The sequence below is a fragment of the Agelaius phoeniceus genome, chromosome 7 (genome assembly GCF_051311805.1).
Source record: "Agelaius phoeniceus isolate bAgePho1 chromosome 7, bAgePho1.hap1, whole genome shotgun sequence".
Classification (NCBI taxonomy): Eukaryota; Metazoa; Chordata; class Aves; order Passeriformes; family Icteridae; genus Agelaius; species Agelaius phoeniceus.
The window spans coordinates 31,886,811-31,909,148 of record NC_135271.1 but is presented as its reverse complement, the minus strand read 5'-3'; the positions used below and the strand labels follow the sequence as shown (position 1 = coordinate 31,909,148).

The 22,338-nt window shown below is 40.2% G+C and overlaps 1 protein-coding gene across 2 annotated transcripts in view; it reads right to left on the bottom strand.

The window, feature by feature from the left end:
- The window catches only part of STK39 (serine/threonine kinase 39), a 77,318-nt gene extending 61,153 nt beyond the window's left edge, over positions 1–16,165 (bottom strand). Inside the window, exon 1 of one of the 2 annotated variants that reach the window (XM_077181443.1) lies at positions 15,830–16,165. Coding sequence is in view for 1 of the 2 variants with exons in the window: in XM_054636356.2 (XP_054492331.1) it covers positions 15,328–15,448 (121 nt within the window). In the remaining variant the exon portion in view is untranslated. Of the gene's footprint in view, positions 1–15,327; positions 15,680–15,829 lie in introns of those variants that run through there. The other variant, XM_054636356.2, reaches the window with a different exon arrangement.
- Between the last annotated feature and the right edge of the window lie 6,173 nt (positions 16,166–22,338).

Sequence of the window (22,338 nt, the reverse complement as noted above, 5' to 3'; positions counted from 1 at the left end):
TTCTCCACATGCATACCTTTCCACTAGCAAGACACCTTTCACACATCTCAGATGGAAAAGAAAAACCTGAAAGTTTCTTTTCCATGTACCACAAAAAATTACAAAGCCAATGATTTCAAATGACATACTCATTTATCAAGACATAACCACTACCTCAATGCATTTTGTAGTTCATTACACTTCTGTCTTTGGATACAACTGTTTTAATCAAGAACATGACCTGCACAGTTGATACATGGAGGGGTGGGTACTATGCTTTATCAATTGTTCTTTTTTTCTGTACTTTTAAGCCAGTCCCTATTTAACCAGGTTTTTTGCTCCCCTATCCAATGAACAGAAAAAAACCCCAGTAAACTGTACATGCCAAATCTTCTACAGTTCCACCAGTGTTCATGCTCATTCATCACGACTGGAGTAACACCCTACAAGGAGCATGCTGATCCTTGTGAAGAGCACAGGAGGCACAAGTACCACACCAACAGTGACAAGATGCACGTTACTGAATGGCCCAGCAGAGAAAGTCACTGATGTTTACTTGGCATGCAAATCACATATGGCCACACAACTATGCTGATAACAAAGCCCAGGGGAATTGAACAAACATGGGGGGAAGAAATGGAATGATTTTCTCTAGAATGCTTTATTAGTGAACCACAGGAGTAAAAGGCATTGTTACTTTTATCAGGCACCCGCTGGCATTGACCCAATCAGTATTGTCTCACTAAACTAATGAAATGATTGCCAGTAATATTCAGAAGGAGTTTTGCTCAAGTTGCACATCTTGTTGCCACATCAAATATAACAATGTGTTCTTCCTCAAATAATTACATTGTGCTCATGCATGCAGAAATCTAAAAGCTCCCAACAAGTTTCTACCCGTAATTCTAAATATTTCAATATAAATTATGGATTTCTGGTAAGTCATTTGAGCAACATGTTATATTGGCCTGCTTATAAACTATATTCTATTTATTTGGCATGTCCTAGATGAATACAAATTGTGAACAAAAAGCCTTTTGTTGTCAAGCTCTACAAACGTGGATTCAGTTACCAGCCGACTTAAGAACAATTGAGAGCTTTTCCCTCTGCACATCTGAAAACAGCACCAACAATACTTCATGACTGAAAGTTATTGTACATGTTTTAATTGCTATTTGCTTAGCTATTTTCATGTATTGATGGTTCACATGATGTTTTCACTAAAATCACAAAACTTTTTAACTGCATATGAATTTTGTGTCAAAATTCTGAGCTCATCTTTAAAAAGAAAAGTCTCTTTAGAAAATCTCTCAACAGGACTAACTAGTCATGTTTCTGCAGGATGTGGTCACAGACAAATATTGACATGTCCTGTTCTGTCTGCTTACAGAATAAAGCCTTTAAAAATTCCAATAATGTAGGTAATAAAAGAATTAAGAGATTTTAAAAATTAAATCAGACATCCCAAGGAAGAAACCACCAAGTCAGCACAATTCAGCTAAGGTAAGACTCATATACATCACTTTAATAAATTCGTCTTGCAGTAGACATCAAGACACAAATCCTCTCATTACTCTGACTACACAAATATACATTGAAACAGGAGAAAGTATTTTTAACTATTAAGAACACAGGAAAAAAGACCAAGATTTTCCTTATGTATCTTTTTCATCTATGCCTTTAGTTTTATCTACTTGTAGAAAACAACCAAGATCTTTGCTTTTAACATAGATTTGTATACAAAAGCCTCTAAAAAGACAAACAGAATAAGCATACAGAGAATTTATTCACCCAATGCCATGAAAAAAGCTTAACTTTTCCTCAAGTTAAATGACAGCAAGTAACACTTCAAAACACTTTGGAAAAATAAACTACCAAAAAAAGTATACTTTTCTGTGTTTTCTTCTCAGACAAAGGTGACTTACAATGGGACGTTCTTCACCACATGACTAAGAGGTGCTGACAATGCAAAAAGCTTTTTAGGTTTAGAGTAAAGCCAATATACCAAGTTTCTTCTTTCTCCAGCTTTTCTAATTCTCTACACAAAACACTAGTTTGAGAGTAAAGTCAAGTCATGCAGTCTTCTCGGTTTGACTTATGTACATAACATATCAAACCTGCTTGAAAAAGCAGTTTCACACACTGAAGCAGGAGCCAGACACTGAGTAGCTATATGCCTCCCTCCTCCTAAAGATGTTCTCTCTTTCTCTGGCTCACAAAGTGAACAGCCAGGGATAGAGATAAGGAAAACCTGCAGCTTTCACATCTGGTCAAAAGAGTCCTTTTGTCTCACCTACCAAACAAGGAGAAGTGTGAAGTGTTCCATAGGAGCAGCTATTAGAGACCAGACTACCTAAATAAGCATTTCAGTTGAAAGGTAACAGAATGCAGAACTAATGAACCTATCAACATACAGTGAAACTAAATTGTCACAAGCAACCATTTAGCATAACAAATTAGGATCACAGAAAATGATTGCATAGAATAGATTACAGTCAACCATTCCTTGTCAGAAGGTAGGGCTTCTTCAGATATTGAGCCTTGCAAGTCTTCCAAAACCCTCAAAGCAGAGAATACTAACTACAACATAGCCAAAACAGACTGGTTTAACACCCAGTCTCTGTTTAGGAAACTGATATAGTATAATGAAATCTCAGGTTGCATAAAACCATGAAGCCTTTACAGCCAGTTGTCTCCTGCAGAACAAAACAATTACCCATGGTAATACTAAAAAAAAAAAACAGCTTTGTAAGAACAATGGGCTTTTCCACTGCTGGAAAAGTCATTCTGCTACAGACATGTTCTCTTTGCCAATTTCAAAAGTTAGCAGTGAAACAATGCAATTTCAGACCACATCAAGATGCCTACTACTCCCATTTCACAACAGACAACAGGTCAGAGTTTCATCTTGCCCTGGTGTTTTTGCTGCCATCCTCTCTAGTGTGAGCATGCCCTCACAGCCAACCTGTCCCTTCATGCTACAGGCCATGCACTCCCTACCAGTCCCATCCTCAATGCAACAGAGCCATTAGAATTGCTTTTAACCATCTGGGTTCACACAATAGAAACCTTCACAAGAGCTTCTTCATATGGCCAACTGCACCTCTTCTGAAAGGATGTAACCTAAAAGCAGTTTTCTGCATTCCACTTTGCACATACTCCACAGAGAGCATATAAAAACTCCACAAATAGTCATCTGGGATTGAAGCTTACCCAAACAAGTTCCTTCCAGTTGTTCTAAATTTGACAGAAAGGTATTTTTTCCTCTCTCCTTTTTTTTAAAACATGAATTTAACCCTTGCAGATCCTGACTTGACAAAGAGAAGGATATTTGACATTAACCTTTTAGTTTTAACTGCTCTCCACTAGTCAAGTCTCAAAAATACAGTGGGGTGAGATGGTTGGACCATATCACTGGCATATTGTACGTGCCCACATCCTTCATACAAGGATGTGACACTTCATTTATTCCATTATTGCTAAAGGTCTGATACTTTCCACTTATCATGGCACAGTAACTGTATTCAAAATAGACCACAAACATTTCTTTTCAATTTTGTTCTTCTCCTTAAAAACAAAAGCCCATTAGCCCATAATGATTCATCCAGTTTCTCTTTTAGTGGCTCAGTGTTAGTCTCTATAGTATTTCACCACAAACCTCTTTTAAAGATCTCTGCAGTTTAGGTCACTAACAAAAGAGACCTTCCCCAATACTACACTGGTTCTTATTTTGGAAGAGGAGGATGAAACTTGTTGAGAATGGTAAGTTTCCTTGTTAACTAGGTATCTGAAGGGCTAGAGAACAGTTGCAATTGGAGTAGACTAAATATCTTATCTCAGAATCTATACAGTACCAACCTATGGCACCTGCATTTTTGTACACTTCTGCTCCCCCAACCTACAGAACCCTCCTAATAATACTTAATTTCCCATGACATCCTAGTTTTGAAGAAGAACCCCCCTAGGTAATACTTAAATGTAACTCCTATACAGTGTAACTGCAGGATTCCTTTTGCATGGAGCAGAATGCATTTGTGCACAAATCTAGATTAGGTTTCTACTTGTGAATACATGTGGAGTTTTTAATGTAATATACAAAGTACCTGTACTTATATATAAGCTTGGAAAGGTATGTTGTATGTGCTGTATGTTGCACACAATATTGTGCAGCATATTTCCAGCATTGCTAAATGTCTTATGAACCAATCAGCCCTTCAAAATATTCCACAGCAGCCCTGGGCTGAACCTGGCTGGTCTCTTCAATTTGGAAAGAATTAATTCTGTTGGTGGCAAAGCAATACTTTTGGTTAACAAACAGAGAACAAAGAATATTTAACTCCTTTCGGTTGCTACATTTTAGCCCACAATACTCTAGACAACTTTCAGTATTACTCACTTTCTTTCATATTACTTCCACTGATTAAAATAAGTTATAAATCAGCCAGGTAAAGCTCATTTACACCTCCATACTGAACTCAATCTTTTGGAAACTTAGCTTCTTCACAGAAAACGAGCCATTATTTCCCTTTACATCTTCACATGACAAATACTTGAGTTTTTAAGAAGCTCACAATAATCATTCCCGCCCTAACAATTCCTGCCCACTTTGTGTTCTGAATTCATGCTAGGATCAAATCTCTCTCCTTATACCTCACTTGGATACTACTTTGCTTATCCTAGTAGTTATGATATAATTCAGTTAAATACACTAAGTGTTACATTAAATCAATGCCCACACCTAGAACTGCTACTTCTGCATTTTTGACATTCAAAGATTGATCTCTTTAATTCCTCAATGAATTTGTTTTGCAGTTGGACATTTAAAAACATTGCTATTATGGCTAGAGAACCACTGGGTTACTCAATTGTTGTACTTACCTTTTTGTGGGAAATTAGCTTACACAAAATCAGAGATCTAGCTGAGATCCCATACTACTTTTTAAAAGCCCATTGTATAAACAATCCAGAAAAATCTTTCCAAATATGCTATACAGATATTTCAGTGATTGTAGAGAAGTCATAAATAGCCTAAATGTTGATGCCAAATGATTATGCATCATAGAAAAGTTCTATGCAAGTGTTAAGACAACCTGTGCTAAAGCAAGCTTCAGCATTAACCAGATATGATATTCTCCATTCAGAAGGAAAAAGGCAGGGGGATTCACAAACAGCAATAAACCCCCACATGCATGAAAAACAGCCACAGGAGGAAATGACCTAGCTTTCTGAGATATTCTCTTTATTATCCCACTAAAATAGTAAAATAACTGGTTATAATAGGTGTTTTGCCTAGATAAATTACAGGAAATATTTTAAAGTTTACTGTGATATAGCTCTATGTCAAATCTTTAGAACAGAATAAAATTTTCTGCCAAAAGCACGTGAAATAGAACTATTTTCTTGAACACACAGGGTACTAGCATCAGAGTATAGCAAATACATGTCAATCACAAACTAATTATTCAGGAAATATGACAAATTGGAACTGTACAAGAAAGTTGAGAAGCTCTACCAATGATCTGGAAAATACAAATCTTACTTCCCTCCATCAGAGAGCTCAGATGTACTATATTGCAGGATTTCTTCTGAAACATCTTTCTTATCTGAAGAATAATCAGCTATCAACACCAGCCATGGGTAAAAGAATTTTAAGTGTTCTACTGTCACTGACAAAGGTATTTAAGAAATCTGTAGCTAGAAAGTGAAACCAGATATATTTAGATCTGACATAAGTTTTTTTAGTAGTGACTGCGTTCAGCTTTAAAATGTAGTATCAGCCTAAGTGATGGCTTTTTGCTTTCAGACACTTTCTTGTTAAGGACACTTCTGCCTAGAGCCATACAGAGCTCAGCACTTGTCAGCTTGATACAATGCCATCAACACACTAAGATTAGACTGAAAAGTCCAAGGATGATCATTAACTATGTTTGGGGCATTCAAGTAAACCTTTCATGGAAATGTCAGCATAACAGCTGGTAAGGAAAACCTAAACAAAAGCAGTTCACTTTCAGTAGGTGTTATTTTCTCCCTGACTCGTCCTTTAAAATAGGTGAGTCATCTAAATAAAGTTGAAAGGAAACTGTCTAGGGAAACCCCCTATTATAAACATTACTCAAGATGAAATTCCTTTTGCTCTGTTCCACATCTCAATTATCTTCTTAAGAAGTTTTATTTATAGGTGAGCAATGTCTACATTAAAAAATCCACAATCTCACTGTTTGAGACATCAGAGTTATCAGAACTGCAATTTGCCTTGTGGAAATGTCAGGATAAAACTGGTGTGACCCACAGGCCCTGCTCCTGACCCCGTGTAAAGCAAGTGGCATAACTAACACCACTTGATAAGGCAAGCAGGAATTCCCTGTGACTGAATGAGTGATGTATTCATTCCTTTCCCCCTTATTCTCAGGCACTGAAGGTCCTGTCAACCAAGTAGACAAATCAAACAGATTTCTCCTTCCCTCCTGCAGTCTCATCCCACTACACCCTCCCTCCCAGCTTCAAGATTCCTGGGAATCATGGTGATCACTCCCTCTTGTACAGCACTGAACATCCCAGATCCCAGTGCTGGTGATGAACTCATCACTGGGAAGTACAACAGCATAGGGAATACTACAACTGCCTGTAACATCAAGCACTTACAAGTCCTGAGTAAGGAACTTGGACTCAAGCTGCTGGTGGACACTGAGACACTTGTGGCCAGAGATGCTTTCATCATCATCTGCTACCTCTGAGGACTGACTCGTATCTTCCATATCATCTTCCAGTCCAGATTATGATTGTTATATTGACACTTCAGACAATGCATTGGGTTTTGACCTGATCTGCAGAGGGTTCCAGTCATTGGAAACAGTAAGCTAAGTTGTATTAAAAATTCTATGATACTATGCTGGGGCTGCCATGGGATAAGGACAAATGTGGATGTACAGTACTCCACATTAATGTATCCAACAAATCCATATTCATTCTGCATTTTTCCAACAAAAAGCATGAAAAAGAGTGAAGGATACAACTTGATTAAGAATTTATGGATTTTATCTGCCATGTTATTATCCATTCATCCTCATTTGAAAAGAGCATGGATTCTGATCATTTCATTCTCCCTGTTGTTTCATCATCAATATAGAAACCATTATTCAATATGCATACAACTCTAAAAATCTGGGAGGCAAAACCCATGCTGAAAATTTCTCTGTATAACTATGTGAGAACCTGGTATCTGGTATTCACTGTGGAACCAAAAGTTACCTTACCAGGGTACCATCAGAACTCCACAGAACCCCCTTATAAAAATAGAACAAATTGAAGATTTGCTATGCTGAGTCAGATCTCCTGCCTAGAAAGAAGCTGTTAAAAAAGAACTACTATTCATTTCTGAAGTAGCACTATAAACAAATTGTGGTGTTGATTTAGTCAGCATATTTTATTGTTTCTCATTTGGTTTGAAAGTAAACACTTGGAACAATTCTAATATGATGAATGCAGTATTTTCCAAGTATTCCGGATGTCACCACATAGTGCATCATTCTCTTCCGAGAATGAAAAACAGCAATCCACCAAAACAAAGGCATTATTGCTACTGTAGTGTCATAAAGATCTCGAATTAATCCAGCAGTGTTGAGCTACAAATCTTCAGCTAGTTCACCCCAACAAAATGGGCCTCCTAGAATTTGAGTCTACTGTGACCACACATTACAAGCAGAAAACTTACCTATTTCCCATATATTGCTCCTCATGAAACAATGGCAGAGTTGGAGCAATATGAATACTATCATATCATTAAGTTTTCATTAGGCAATTCTAATCCAATTCTAATGAGGTTCCTATTATTAGTCTGAAGTGGCTTAGAGTCTGGAAGCACAAGACACTAAGAGGAATAAATTATAAGCTTAAATTCAGTGCCTGTAATAAAGCGTCTTCAAAGCAAGAAAGTGAGAAGGAAAAAGCAACTTTATAATTACATGGCCATGCTTCTGAGTCCAAAATGTTACTTCTCAGAAGTCTAAAGCAACAGCTTAAGTTTATGCTCTTGTTCATATTACTCCTAAAAGACAGAAACCACAATTAACAAACACAGTATTTTCCTGGTCAGTTAAATTAACTATTTTTGTACCACTACCCTGAACCAAGTATACTTGGCACATAGACATTCAATATGGATCTTGACTTTCAAGACCTTTAAGCAGACAATTCTTCTGAAAGGATGATTAGGAGCACAAAAAAGCTCCAAATTTTCAGTCTGCTTCCAATTCTAATTTTTCTAAGTGCAGAAGCATAGCTCAAAAGCTACGTAATGATTATGTTACATCAGCCTATAGGACACTCTCAAGTTTCATCTATATTTAATTTACAATCAAAATACCTCAGAGGCATTTAGACATTCACAGGAATAATTAGGCTAATAAAATAATTCAGAAATTGTTATTTGTAAAGATAAAGGATTAATGGAGACAGCTAATTTATCATACTGAAGTTTCACTTATAAGGAAAAAATAACATTTTACAGAGAATTCTTTCCTCAAGACTTGTATACCATACCAGTCTCACCTCATTCTGCCTGATAATGTTCTTACATTTCTGCTGCATGATAATGTTCTTAAACTCACAAGCTTCAACCACACAACCCTTGTGCACATCCTAAGACCTTCAAACTTAGCAAGAAACAGTCAAATCTAGTGGAGCTGTAAGGATTTTATCCAACTGGAAGGGCTGTGCTGTAGAAGGCAGAAAGGCAGAAAAATCCACTCACTCAACAAAGCTCATTCTTTATTTACACAGGTAAGAAATATCAACATACACTAAGTATGATTTTTTTGGGGATGAAGGGAAATTTACTTTTAATTTTGGGCACCAGAAAATGTCCTAGTGACATATTTGTTTTCTAAGTGCTACAAGTACTACAAGGTACTCCTCTGCTCAGCAGTATCCCAGTGACTCCAGCAAACCCAAGAAGTTAACAAGAGTAGGTAACTTAATTTGATTTTTAGGGTCTATTCTTTAAACATTAAGAATTACTATTATTACTGAAAGCAAAAAAAAAGCCTCTATCAACTGCTGCCTTACAGTTCCAATTTATTTTGGAAGGTCAAATGGACAAAGAGAAAGAGAGAACCAAGGCAGTGCATACAAGAATTAAATATGACCTAGACAAGTAGCCACTATACGAGCCACCCAGATCTCCTTTGCATGGAGAGCTCACTGTGTTTTCCCTTCAAGCCAATCAGAACAGATGTGGTTTTGTTTCCAGTTAACAAAGAGAAGCTCCATTTGACAAACAGATTCTGGAAAAAAAAACCAAACAACTGGTCTAGGACCTAAGAGAAAGTGATTCTTGACAAAAAGAAAAAAAAAAAAGTAAAGCAGTTCTTAAGTTGTTTCAGAACAACATCTGACCCAATCTAAAATAGCTTTGCCAAGTCTGAACTTGGCCCCTGCCATCAAAGCACAGTGCTGGTTACAAGAAGTAGCTCTACTCTGAAGATGCAAAGCCTTTCTGGTGTAACACTTAGCAAGGGGCAAAATCATGTAATCCCTCCAAATTTCTACATGCTCAGCAGTAGAGTGGCTCCTCTTCTAACACTCAAGCAAATCCTGCAGAGCCAGGACTTGGCAGGTATTGGGCCTTAACTGTAAGTAGAACTTGGATGGAAGGGAAAGAAAAAGCATAGGGAGAAGAGAGCAACCAATAGGGAAGTAGGCAGATCAGAAGAGCAGGAAAGCACATTTTCTCTAAATTATCATTACACAGCACCAGCCAACTGCCTGATGTGTTGATATATATATTATAGTAAACAAGGTAACTTTAAAACAAGCTTAATATCTTCATTACTTCCAAACAGAAGAAACCCAAAGGAAGCTCTTTTTTTTCTTATTTACAATTTACATTAATTTTGTTTTAAAATTCACTAGATTATAAAAAAAAGTTTGAACATTGAATCAATTAAAGTTTTACTTCGATTGAACCAATAAAAACTACAGCTATGTACAACCATGTCTCCAATTAGGGTATTTCTAACACACTTCCATTAAAAAAAAAAGCATCAAGACAAGTCCCTTCCCCAACACTACCATGTGGAGACAAAGCAAATAATTAACAACTTCAAGCTCTGCAGGCCTCATTAGCAGCACAGCACTGTGAATGTTCCACAAGGTGTTTTTCAATTGTACCATGACCAACTTTATGCTGGCAAATGAATTAAAAGCCACTCCTTATTAAAATACTAAGTGGGGATTTAATATTTCCACAGTTTCTACAGATGGTTATTAGCAGACAGAAAATCTCAACCAATTATTTCCCAAAATGTAAAATTTAATTTACAAAATTAAACTCTTCCTGCCAAGCTGAAATTGTATTCAGTTAAAATTAATATTACAAAGGCTGCATTTAATATGTGCATGTAAAATATGCTTAGGCTGTTGTAGTAACTTTTAAGATTTATTGTTAAGGAATAGAATTTACTTTGGAGCAGAATTAAGGCAGACACTTTTCTTTTTACCAAAACTTTTTACAAAAAGACATTAGGTAGCATTAAGTGTTGCTTATTAAATTATGCAGACTCTCATGCAAGAATTATGGAGGTTTTGCAAGAGCAAATACAAAATTTTACCATAGCTTTAGTTGTTCGTGTGGTATTTCATTCAGTACAGTGTGATTTACTTTACAGCACATACATAAAAACTACTGCAAAAGAAATACCTTCAAATGTTAAAAAAAAATCCTGATTCAGCACAGGGATAAGAAATTTTGGAAAATGTGAATGAGACATGAGCATCTGATTAACAGAACAAAGAACTGTAATTTCACCTTTAACTGTAGAGGCTTTTTAAAACAGTGTACAGCACTGCCAACATGAACATGGGTTCCTGAGGCTCATCAACATTGATAGTCAAAGATCTCTGATTGCAACAAATATAGGAAAGTCTCTTCTCTGTCAGACAAAGAACCATTAGCAACACATGCAGCAGGGGAGGAAAAAAAGTCAATCACATACCCTGGAAGCACCACTAAAGACCTCAGAGCTATTAACCAAGAGTGATTCTCAGGCTGCTTATAATAAGAACCATAGAATCAGAACAGGCTCACATACTACCTTGTTCTACTCAAAATCCCAACACACTTGACTTAGCAACACTGCACCCTATGAGGCAAGAAACCACAAGATAATTTTAAGCTCAAAGTTAGAAAAAAAAATAGACAAACACAGCAGTTCAACTAAGGTGACTTTTTAATGATTTGCAGCCAATACAGATAATCCGTTTCATAAAAGTAACCTTTTATTTCAATATAATTCTGGTCGTTTCCCAGCCAGAATAATTTTCCAAGTCAGTTGAAGCAGGAGAGAAAAATATAATTTTATAATGGAAACTAGTACCCAAGCTAATCACAAGATAATCCACTGCTTCTCCATAACAGAATCCACCTTCCATCAGAGCAGGATGACAATAAGTTACATCTGGTAGAGAAGCACCAACTCCAAAGTAGTTTTCCAAAATAAAGTCGAAGCTACTTGATCATACCTAGACAAAAAAATAAAATAAAAAAACCACCACCCAAAATAAAACAAAAAAACCAACCAATATTTTATGCTGCTCTGTCTCATCCACATGATGTAGGGCTCATTACAATTTGAAAGGTTGAAAGACTATTTTAAAAAAACTGAAAACTGAATCAAGTGTTAATGTTGATTACCATTTAAATGCTTTGTCTTTGAATATTGATATTGCTTCTGAGGGAAAAAACCTCATATGTACATGACAAATTCAAAGAAATTCTAATTTCAGTTATTTTATTCTGAACACTTGGTTATAAACCCAAACTGCTTAAGAACACCTCTCACAGTACTGCTTTTATTAGCTGCTATTTTTTTAATCCAAGTCATATTCATCTTAAAAAAAGACAAAAAACAACAAAATCCCCTCTACACATACTAAAATCCACTGAGCATTTAAATGCATTTAAATCTTAGAGATCTCCCAGGTCTTCACTAATTTAAATCTGGCTCTACCTTAATAGCAATTACTGTTCTTATCTGTGTAACTACTGCCAGAAGGTTGGATCCTCCTTTCCTAACAATTAGGAATCCCCTTCTAACATGCTTTTATATATGGACAGCCTATATTAATCTGAATTAATGTAAAAGTTTCCTCTTTACGCTATATGTTTACAGAGAGCCATCAGTGTTTTTCTCCCACTCCAGAAAATACAAGCATCTAGGCATTAATTGGAAGAGCCTCTTCCTTGCACCAAACCTGTCAATCACAAAGCCATGCAGCAAGTCGAACAGGGAATCTGATCCAGCAGGAAACTGACCCGGCAGAAGAACTAGTTCACTGTCAGATCAATGTGATCCTTTCAGCAGCTGCCTGTTAGAGCAGATTAAATGTATCATGAAACTGCACACAAAGAGTTTACAGAGAACTGGCCAGCCTCCTGAAAAATAAAGCAGACTTGGAATAACATCTCATAAGAAGCACTCCTTAAAGCTAGCATTTTCTCCTCAGCAGACACTAGAATCTCCCAGCCATCCTGAAGGATACAACAGACAGGAAATGAAAAAAAAATAGCTTTATCATTGGAAATCCATATCATGTGGCCTTGGTTTTCAACATAGCATGTGGCTAGACACAGATGAGCAATAAGAAGGGTTTATGCTCTCACGGAGAAGAATAGAACTTCTCCAACTGCTAAATGCAAGGGATGGAGATGACCCACAAGATTAACAATTATTTTCATTTCATAATCCCAAACAAAACTTTTTAAAATTCCTAAAACAGCTATTCCTGCATTTCTGCTTTAATTACCAAAGAATCTAAAGTCTATTCTGTCAGAAAGCATGGTGATAAACCATTATGGTGTATATTTCCTCCTGCAAAGCCCAAAATGGTGCTTCACTGCATTGTTATTTTTTCTCACTTAACTGGGAAAGGGCTGTTGTAACTGAACTCAGCTGGCACTACACAGCTCCTCAGAGAGAACTGTGTGGTGCTTTCCAGAGGTGATCAGCTGTTTCAGCAAGAGGTAACTACTCCTGTTCACAACGTAATTAACCCTGGCATAGCGCATGCAAAGGGTTGCTGCTGAGCTAAGTTCAGACTGTGTCATTCTCTCCTCCCTCAGATATAAAAAAATATTCTTTAAGAGTCCCTTACCATGTTCATTAAAACCAACAATATTCATCCTACAGCTCCAAAATTATGTTAGCATGTGGTCAAACACATGGAATTTACAGGGGCCTTGGTTTGGCTGGGCTTTTTTTTTTTTTTAGAAAGTGGTGTGGGGTGTGTTCAGTTAGGGTTTTTTACTATTTTAATAATATCCAGACTAAATTTAATCTCATAGTGAGTCTCCTGTAAATTAAGAAGGTGTTAATGAAAAGACATGTTTGTCTAAGCACAAGAGTTTTTTAGTCAAGTAGTACAAAATAAATCTCAGCAACTTTCAAAGAAAGTCATGGAATACACCTAAGCTTCGTGAAATCACAGCAGGCAAGTTCAGCGTGTCCAAGAATCTGATTCAATATATCCTGACCTCAATTTACTCCCTAGGTATTCAGTTAAATAACATCAATATTTAGGAGCACTCATAGGTAACTAGCAAAGAAGTTTCTCTACAGATCAGTGTCTGCAAGTCCAACAAACATCCACTCATTCAATGGATGTATACAAATATTTATTAGCTGTTAGGATTACAGTTTAAAAGCTTGTATCTTTTGATATGTAAACAGAAAGAATAAAGTGGAAAGGAGGTTTTAAAGGAAATTCTCACACAGGCATTCTACAGGCACTGTAACAAAAAACAACTACTATTTAAGTAACTCATATGACCCATATTACACCCCAGACAAGGATTAATCCAACACCTTTGAGGCCTTTTTCACCTTAAAAGAGAGATCTCCTCAGCAGAGATACACCTGTATGCTAGTAGAATCACTTCCACTTGGCTAACTTTGACCTATTCCCCAGACTGAGGAAGACAATCCTCTGTCCAGTAAACCCATACTTTTGGGGGGGCCTCCACAGGTAACATCTGCTCAATACTGAACATAGTCAGCCACCTCCAGGGACCTGAACCCTCATGAGTCCCTATTCACAGCCTGGAAGTACCAACAGAAACACAAAGGGACCACCTGGGTCAACAAAAAGCCATCCCATTTTAAGGAAGAAGTACTTTTCTCAACTATTTTGTTTCTGCCTGTGGAAAATAAAAAAGCTTAATGACAAAGCTGAATATATACAACTTCCAGATTGATAACATGAAGTTCTGGTGGTCATCAGCCTGGCAACAATTAGCAATTGGTGTAATACTGAAGAGAATCAACAACATCAGCAAGCAAGTCACCTGGACATTTCTCACTTAAGTGGCCTTATTTGTAAGAAACAGCAATCAGAGCTAGTCTTTGTCATCTGCAGTGTTTGCTAGAAGTTTAAAACGTCACATACAAATAAAAGCTATTTTTCCCAAAGTAGATCTTTAGCAACAAGCAGTATCTAGGGCAAGAGATGAAAAACTTTCCATCGCACATACTTTCAACAACAGTTAACATTTCACAAAGTAAAATTCAAAATAACCTCATCCAAATAAAGGGAATGGAGACTGAACACATCTGATCTGCATTAGCTGGATACGTGAACCAAGTGCTGAACCAAGAAAGCCCCCTTCCTTGGGAGGGGGCCAGCAGACGGGTTAAACTTCACATGGCAAACCGGGTCAAAAGCAGGTTGACTAGGGTGAAAGCGAAGCTGCAATCCCCCGCTGGCCTTATGTGCACTGGCAGACATAGGGCCGAGGGGCATAAGGAGATGCGAACAAGATGAAACGGTGAGGGAGAAGAGGAAATATTTTAAATAGGTATATACGTGTATATATATACACACTGATTAAGAGAGAGTCGTCACGTGAGCAGCAGATCTACGGGTGAGATTTACCTCCCCCATGAAAGCACCGGAAAAATGCAGAGTAATCTAAGCGGATGCACGCACATGTGCGCATCCACGGACACACACAGCGTAGACACACCAAGCACACAGAGCGCATCTGCGGAGTTGCCGGGGTCCCAGCGCAGACCGGCAGGTCAAGGCTGGAGTGACGATGCACCGCAGGACAGCGGCGCCTCCGCCGAGCCGCACCGGGCGGGGCACGGCGGGTTCTGGCAGGAGCCGCCGCCCCCCGGGGCCGCCCGCTGCCGGGCGGATAAAGTTTGCAGCAGCCGCCGCTGCAGTGCCGGGTGCGTCCGCCGCAGTGAGCGAGCCCTGCCTGCGGGAGAGCGAGCGCCGGTAGGCCCGGAGCCGGCCGCGGCATCCCTGCCTTCCTTCCCCACCTCCGCCCCGCCGCGCCCCCGCTCCACTGACCGATCACCTCCTGCAGCTCGTAGGCGTCCCTGCAGATGGGCCAGCCGGCGGCCGGGGCGGCGGGTGCGGGCGCCGGCTGGGGCTGCTGGACGTGGACCGGCGACTCGCCCTGCTCCGCCATGATGCTGCCGGAGCGCCCAGGCACCCGGCGACCTTCTCCAAACTTCCCCTCCAGCAACACCTTTCAGCCGCGCTCTGCCTCCTGCCCGCCCTGCCCGAGCAGCCGGCCGCCCGCCCGGCGGAGGGAGGAGGCAGGGCACCGAGGGGGAGGAGGCAGAGGCGGGCGTCGCCGCCGGCCCCGGCCGCTCGCCCAGCGCCGCTGCGGAGAGACGGAGCCGAGCGCGGAGCCGGGGCCCCGGGCGGTGTCGGTGCGGAGCGAGGCGGTGCCCCCTGACGCGCCCCCGCCCCAGGGACAAGCGCGGGCGCTCTCCCAGGTGCGGCCCGCGGGAGCGGCCCCGCACAGCCCGGGGCTCGCCGCCTGCCGCGGCGCCTCGTAACCCACCTGCCTGCCTGCCGCTCCAGCCATCGCCCGCTCATCCCGCGGCTCCCTGGCATGCTCTGTGCGTCGGGAAGCACCGCGAGGTCCTGCCCAGGGCAGCGGGCAGAGTGTGTGCAGGCCATGGCCCTGCCGGCGGAGTGCCGGACCCCGCCAGGGCCGGGCAGCACCGGAGGGAGGCAGGGAGGGAAGCCACGGCGCGGGGCGGATGCTGAAGCACCTGTTAGGCCGATAGCATGAGCACACAGGCTGCTCTGGAGCACAGCTCACTAAAAGTGTCACTGCTGAGTGCGCTGCTGCTGCTCAAGATGACTTGTATTCGAATTTGAGGAACGTGAAGAAAGCATTTTCTTTCATCGGTGATCGTGCTGCAGTCCTGCAAAGTGTTCAAATACCATATGACGAGTGGCCCTCTCCAGGATGAGTAGGACAGCTGCACTGTGTCACTTCAGTGCAGACACTGCCTCAGTTCATGACACCGAGAAGGACTGAGGACAGTTGAAAATACTCCCCTCGGCTAACCAGTACCAAGTGATTTAAACAAATAAGAATCATACTTAAACATCTCTAGCGCTTCCCATTATACAGTGCAACGTTAAAAAAAAACAACTGGGGGTTAAACAAAACTCTACTCTTAATAATAGTATGGATTTTTTCTTTTACACTCTTAGTAGTGTCAAGTGTTCAATATCATCAGGATTTTACTTAACTATGAAGTAATTTAGAAAATAGTTATTTGTGTAGTCTATAGTCTCCTACTTTGAATGCTTTGCATTTTAAGACTTACAGAGCTCTGAGAAGAGTGGTAACATAAGATTTCCATATAGCTAAAAATCTTACTTCCTGCTACAGAATGAGCTTAAGGTAATTAGAACTAATACCGGATGCAAGCAGGAAGGCTATAGCACTATCAAAAAGAACATAACCTCATAAATTGCTAGAAAGTATGATGAAGTGTAACTTAGAGTTAAGAAAAGATACACATAACAACTAACACCTCTTAGCTACTTTGTTCTTTTTGGGATAATGCCCTTTGACTAACTAATTTTGTGTGTGTGTGGTTAATTCAGTGAGGACTCAGTTAATTGAAGGTTATTTCAAAAAGGAAAGCAAGTTACTTCTAGTTTGTTGTTGCTGAGAAAGCTGAAGGAAGTCCTAGCCACTGCTTAATCATTCCTCAGGTGTATCAGCAACTCGCAAATATTTCTGCACTGCATTTCCATTTTCTCCTAAGCAAAAGTTTAGCTTAGTATAGAGACTTCTAGCACTAGAATAAAAATATCGCACTTTTTTTGTTAAACTAATGATTCCTCTCAATCTCATTTTTAAAAGCTACATGATTGGAGTATTTTCCTATATACAAATTAGAAATTATTTGCCACAAAACTGAAGGTCAGCAAGACTTGGAAGAGGAAGTATTAAATTGTCATTCGGCATTAAATTTAATGCCAAGACCTTTCTGCCAGGAATAGCATAAAAAAATAGTAAAAGAGCAACAGCACAGGCCAAATCAATCAGCAGAGAAAATGGGTTACTCACTATTGATGGAAAACAGCCAACTTCTCCATCTGTACTCAGTAGTTGTTGGGGGGGGGGAAGGAGGTTGGAGGTGGTTCGTTTCTGAGCCACGAATTTCTGTGATGCTACTGCCATATCTCTTTAAAGTGCTGGTTAACATCTGACAACATTACGGTTATTTTTGTCCTGATTATTGCCCAATTTGCCCATCTAACCCTCCTACAATTTTGGGGATTTCTCGAGTGCACCTGCACTCTGTAATTCGTTGAAATTACCATCTTCCCCAGGAGGACCCTTCCCGGAGAGCAGTTTTATGAGCAGCGGGAAGTGTTCCGTACGCTCAAGGACAAGGTCTGGCCGCAGCTCGGGGCCGGGGCCGCTCGCCCCCTGCTGCAGGCGGCGGGGAAGGGCCCCGCAGCCCCAGGCTCGGCCGCGCCCTTCTCCGCACACTGGAAAAAACAGCAACCTGCCGGTTTAGAAGGCTCCAGAGAATCTGATAGGACTCATGTACAAATCACTGCTCTCCCAACTGATGACCGTTCAGAATGGTCCCATCTGAATGTGATTTGGTCTGTCTGAGTGCCTGAAGACATAGGAGTCCATGAGATTGTCTGGGTCACTGAGTTCAGTCACCAAATGATTGATTCCAAAGGCTTTATATAGCCAGGTTACAATCAAAACCAGTGAAATATAAAACCATATAGGCCACTATGGCAGGAGAGTTAAAGCCACGCTCAGACCTTTTGAAAGTTCCCCACAGTACCCACTGCAGATAGGACAAAAACATGTTCAGAGCAAAGTAAATCAGACTCCTTTTCTAGGCTTGCAGAATTTGGCAAGATAACATTAGTACTTACAACGACATTGCAGACCAACTAATTAATTTCAAACATAAGCATACCTATATAAAAAATGACAGACAAGCATAAGGACTGGGGTCCATAAGCAATGGTATGTATGCTAGTAGCATAGACAAGGGACAGCATCCACCCAAACTATTTTTTTCTGAATAGAAAGGCAGCAGATGCAACCAAAACAGCAATATAACCTACCACAGACTAACCCAGAGCAAGAAGGAACTCTTCTCTCTACTGTCACTTAGTCTACCTCAGAGAAATGAGCGAAGTAAAACCACCCTCTCTTCCATAAATGGCCTAAAAATGCAGTTATGACTATAACATACAGCAGCACAGCTCTCTCCAATTAGGTAGGTAAGGTCTGAAAGCCTCTAATTTGGTAGCACTGAGGGATGACTATGCTTTAAACAATGAGATATGAAGGCTGATGTGACAGCAGCTGGTGCTGATGGGAGCAGACTAAGTGATTTCAGCCTCCCTTTCTCCTCTAGTGAATGCACAGTTAAATAGGCACCATGCCCATTATTGTTACTAGGATGCTTCCTTTCATCAAAGCTTACAGCTTAGCTTGGTTTCTGCTCACAGAGAGCACATGAGTATCTTCTTGGCAATTCACATTACAAAACACATTATACTTAATACAGAATCATTTGGGTTAGAGGTTAGAAGAGACCTCTTGAGATCATCCAAGCCCAACCCTGCCCCAGCCAAGGCAGGGTCACCTCGAGCAAATTACACAGGAATGTGTCCAGGTGGGTTTCAAATGTCTTCAGAGACAACTTCACCACCTCCCTGGGCAGTGTGTTCCAGTGCTCTACAATACTTAATGTAAAGAAGTTCTTCCTCATGTTGAGATGGAAACACTGGAGCATTTACACTGAAAACCCTTCACTGGAACTGGACACAAAGTTCCGCTGACGTTAATATGCATCAAAGTATAGTGATGCTTTACAAAATAAGCCATTTCTATTTTTTCCCTAGGTTGAAGGCCTCTATGCCTTCATTTCTTTTCTTCTCCCTTCCCCCACTTTGTAAACCTTTGCAAGCTGTTCCACTCAGCAGATTAGTCCTTTTAAGAACCTAGGTAAAGCTGTGTTCGGGATATTAATGATTATTAATTATGAGCCAATTAAGATCAAGCTAAATTTTGTTGCTATATAGTGAAATGGGTATTTGAATTATTTACTTATGCATCACACCCCAAGCTGTTACTTATCCTGGCAAAAAAAAAAAAAAAAAAAAGTATTTTTTGTTAACCAAAACCTGTGGTTTTCAGGTCACAGGTTTTGTCTCAAGCCCTTTGAAAGTGACAAGCCCTGACAGGAATATTGAAGACATAAAAAGAATAACAGAGCCTGGGTGAGCTTCTCTGCAGAGCAGATGCAGCCTGTGTGTTATCAGAGCTGGTTCCTCAGTATCACAGCTGGGAGCCCCTGTTACAGCAGCTAAGCCCCCACATCTGCCCACCCAGCTTTTCAAACCAGGCCATGGGAACACATTGGGCAGTTAACTTGCTCTTGCTGCCAAACCCCCCAAAACTTTAAAATCACCAGCTAAATTAATTACTATGAGCCCCAGTGGATAATTAACTAAATCATGATGACACATCAATCACTATACATTTCAAACATTCAAAATCCAGAATTTTGCATGCATTTAGAATATTTATATGCTAGCCATTCATGTATTAGGAACCATAGCCTTTTTGGAACCTGCAGGAATCACAATCTGAGCTATGATTATTTGAATCAATTTAGGATACAGTCACCATGAAAATGACAGTGAACTAAATGTTATTGTTGCTTCTGAACTACAGTTTAATATAATTAAGATGACGTGGAGGTGTCCAACTTATTGAAGCTTTTAGCAGGAATAAACTCTCCATAGCTGTGAATGAATAAAATTCAAATTTATAAAATATTTGATCTAGGAACTCCTATGGCTTTCATCACTGTAGGATATGAACATCTCATGCATATTAATAAATTAATCTTCACACACATACAAAAAGACTGGGGAATATAATTACCTCAGTTCACAAGTGGAAAGAGAAAAAGCTTAAGGGATTTGCTAAAGGTCATGGAAGAACTCTGTAGCAAAACTGGGAGCATAATACATATTTTCTGAGGATGAGATTTCACACAGCCACATAGGATCAGGGATTGAACCTGGTTGACAGCTAGTTCCTGGTTTGGGTCATCTGAAAACATTGGCTAGTTACTGGTTAGCCAAACAAGCCACACACAGGATAAACAAGGGACACTTGAAAAAAATGCAGCCAATACTGGGGAATACAAAATGCCACCACTTAAGCAGAAGCACAGCTTTAGCTTTGTTAGATGATCATGGAAGGACTAAAGCAATACATTAACTCAAAAAGGCCACTCATCATTTGAGTAAATGACTCTAGCCCTCGTTCATTTTCTTTTTATAGTATCAGGGAAGAAACATGCTGCCATCTTATTGCAGGGGTTCCATACTGTTGTCTCCTTATTATAAAAGTTTCATACCTTCTTGATGTTTCTCATGGGTAGCTCCTCCAAGCACTAACCCATTCTTTCCCACAAAGCAGCCACCCAATTCCAGTTCCCTTCTCAACACCCACCCCACTCTTTTATAGCACTCTTCTTCTCATTGGTTACAGCTGTGGCCTGGTAAAGTCAGGCCTGTTCCTAATCTTTGATAATTGCCCAGCTGCAACTCCTTAGGGGTAAGATTACTTTCTACACTATCTTGATTTTCTTATATTCTATTCCCCTACAGAAACAGTCCATATTTTACTGGAAATCTACAAGCATCAATGCAGCAATGTTTATAATGTGCTTGAGCTCTTGGGGTTTAAAAATTTCTAAAAGTTTTCCTTTTAGTTTTGGGGATGAAAGCTGAAATAATTTTGTAATCTAAATGCTGTAAGTGTGCCTGTATATGAAACTCAACAATTGAACAAAAAACTGTGATTACATTTAGATGTTCTTTTTTTTCTTCTGATTGTTTTTTTGGGGTTTTTTTGTTTTGTTTTGTTGCTTTTTGGGGGTTTTTTTGGTTGGTTGGTTTGGTTTGGTTTGGGGGTTTTTCTTTTGATTTTTTGGGTGGGTTTTTTTGGTGGTTTTTGGGTGTTTTTTTTTTGTTTGTTTGTTTGTTTTTTGGTTTTTTTGGTGGGTTGGTTGGTTGGGTGTTTTTTTTGTTTGGTTGGGGTTTTTTGTTTTGGGTTATTTTGGTGTTTTTGGGGGTTTTTTTGTCCTGGAATATTTGGGGTCTGATGAGCAATGCTTCCTGGGAAATCAAAACAGCACTTAAAATCAAAATAAGCCTCACATTTTATAATTTCTCTCTAACGTTATGATTTACAAATGAGAAATTAGATTGTCCAATGCTGCTGAATAAATTTCCCTTCAAGTAAGTCAACAAGATTCCCAGTCAAACTTGAGCATTATAACAACCTCAGGCTCCCATCTCTCAGAGCAGCTTGCTTGGCTTTTATTGGACTGGCAGAGCTCCTCAGTCCAGGCCACCCTTGAGGAAGAAAGGATGAAAAGCTTCTGTCTGAGTAAGCCATGTCAGCAGCAGCAAGGGCTGGGCTGCCTGGGAGGGCAGGTGAGCCAGGAGCCACACGTACCAGCGAGGCAGCAGTGGCCACACCAAGCAGGGGACATCCTGCCAGGAGCCCAGACAGAGCCAGCTGACAGTGCAGGGACTGCCAGGTGACTCCAGGGACAGGCAGGTCCAAGCTGCAGCCAGAGAGCTCCGTCAGCAGGCAAGGTCAGGATCATGGGTGTGCAGGACTGGGCTCCGCTGCTGTGTAAGGCAAGGACCAAGCACAGGCACAGCATTGCTCAGGCAAGAACCACAGGCAAAGGTCTGAGCCTGAACACAGCAGAGGACCCAGACAAGACTTCTCATACTTCTTTCTTGCTGTTTTCACAGCACCTTGATCTGAGGTTACAGAGCAGCACCATGTCTGAGCTGGCCTTGGGTACAGACAGTAAAACCCTAGGTGTAGGGAAAGAGGTAGCAAAACTAGTTGGTGTGCTCAGAGCCCTGCAACATGTGCTTAGCATCAAGAACTCGAGTGTTTCTCTTGTTAGGAGTGTTTGCCATACCCACCATTAATTTCCAGAGTCACGTGACAGATCAAAAGTA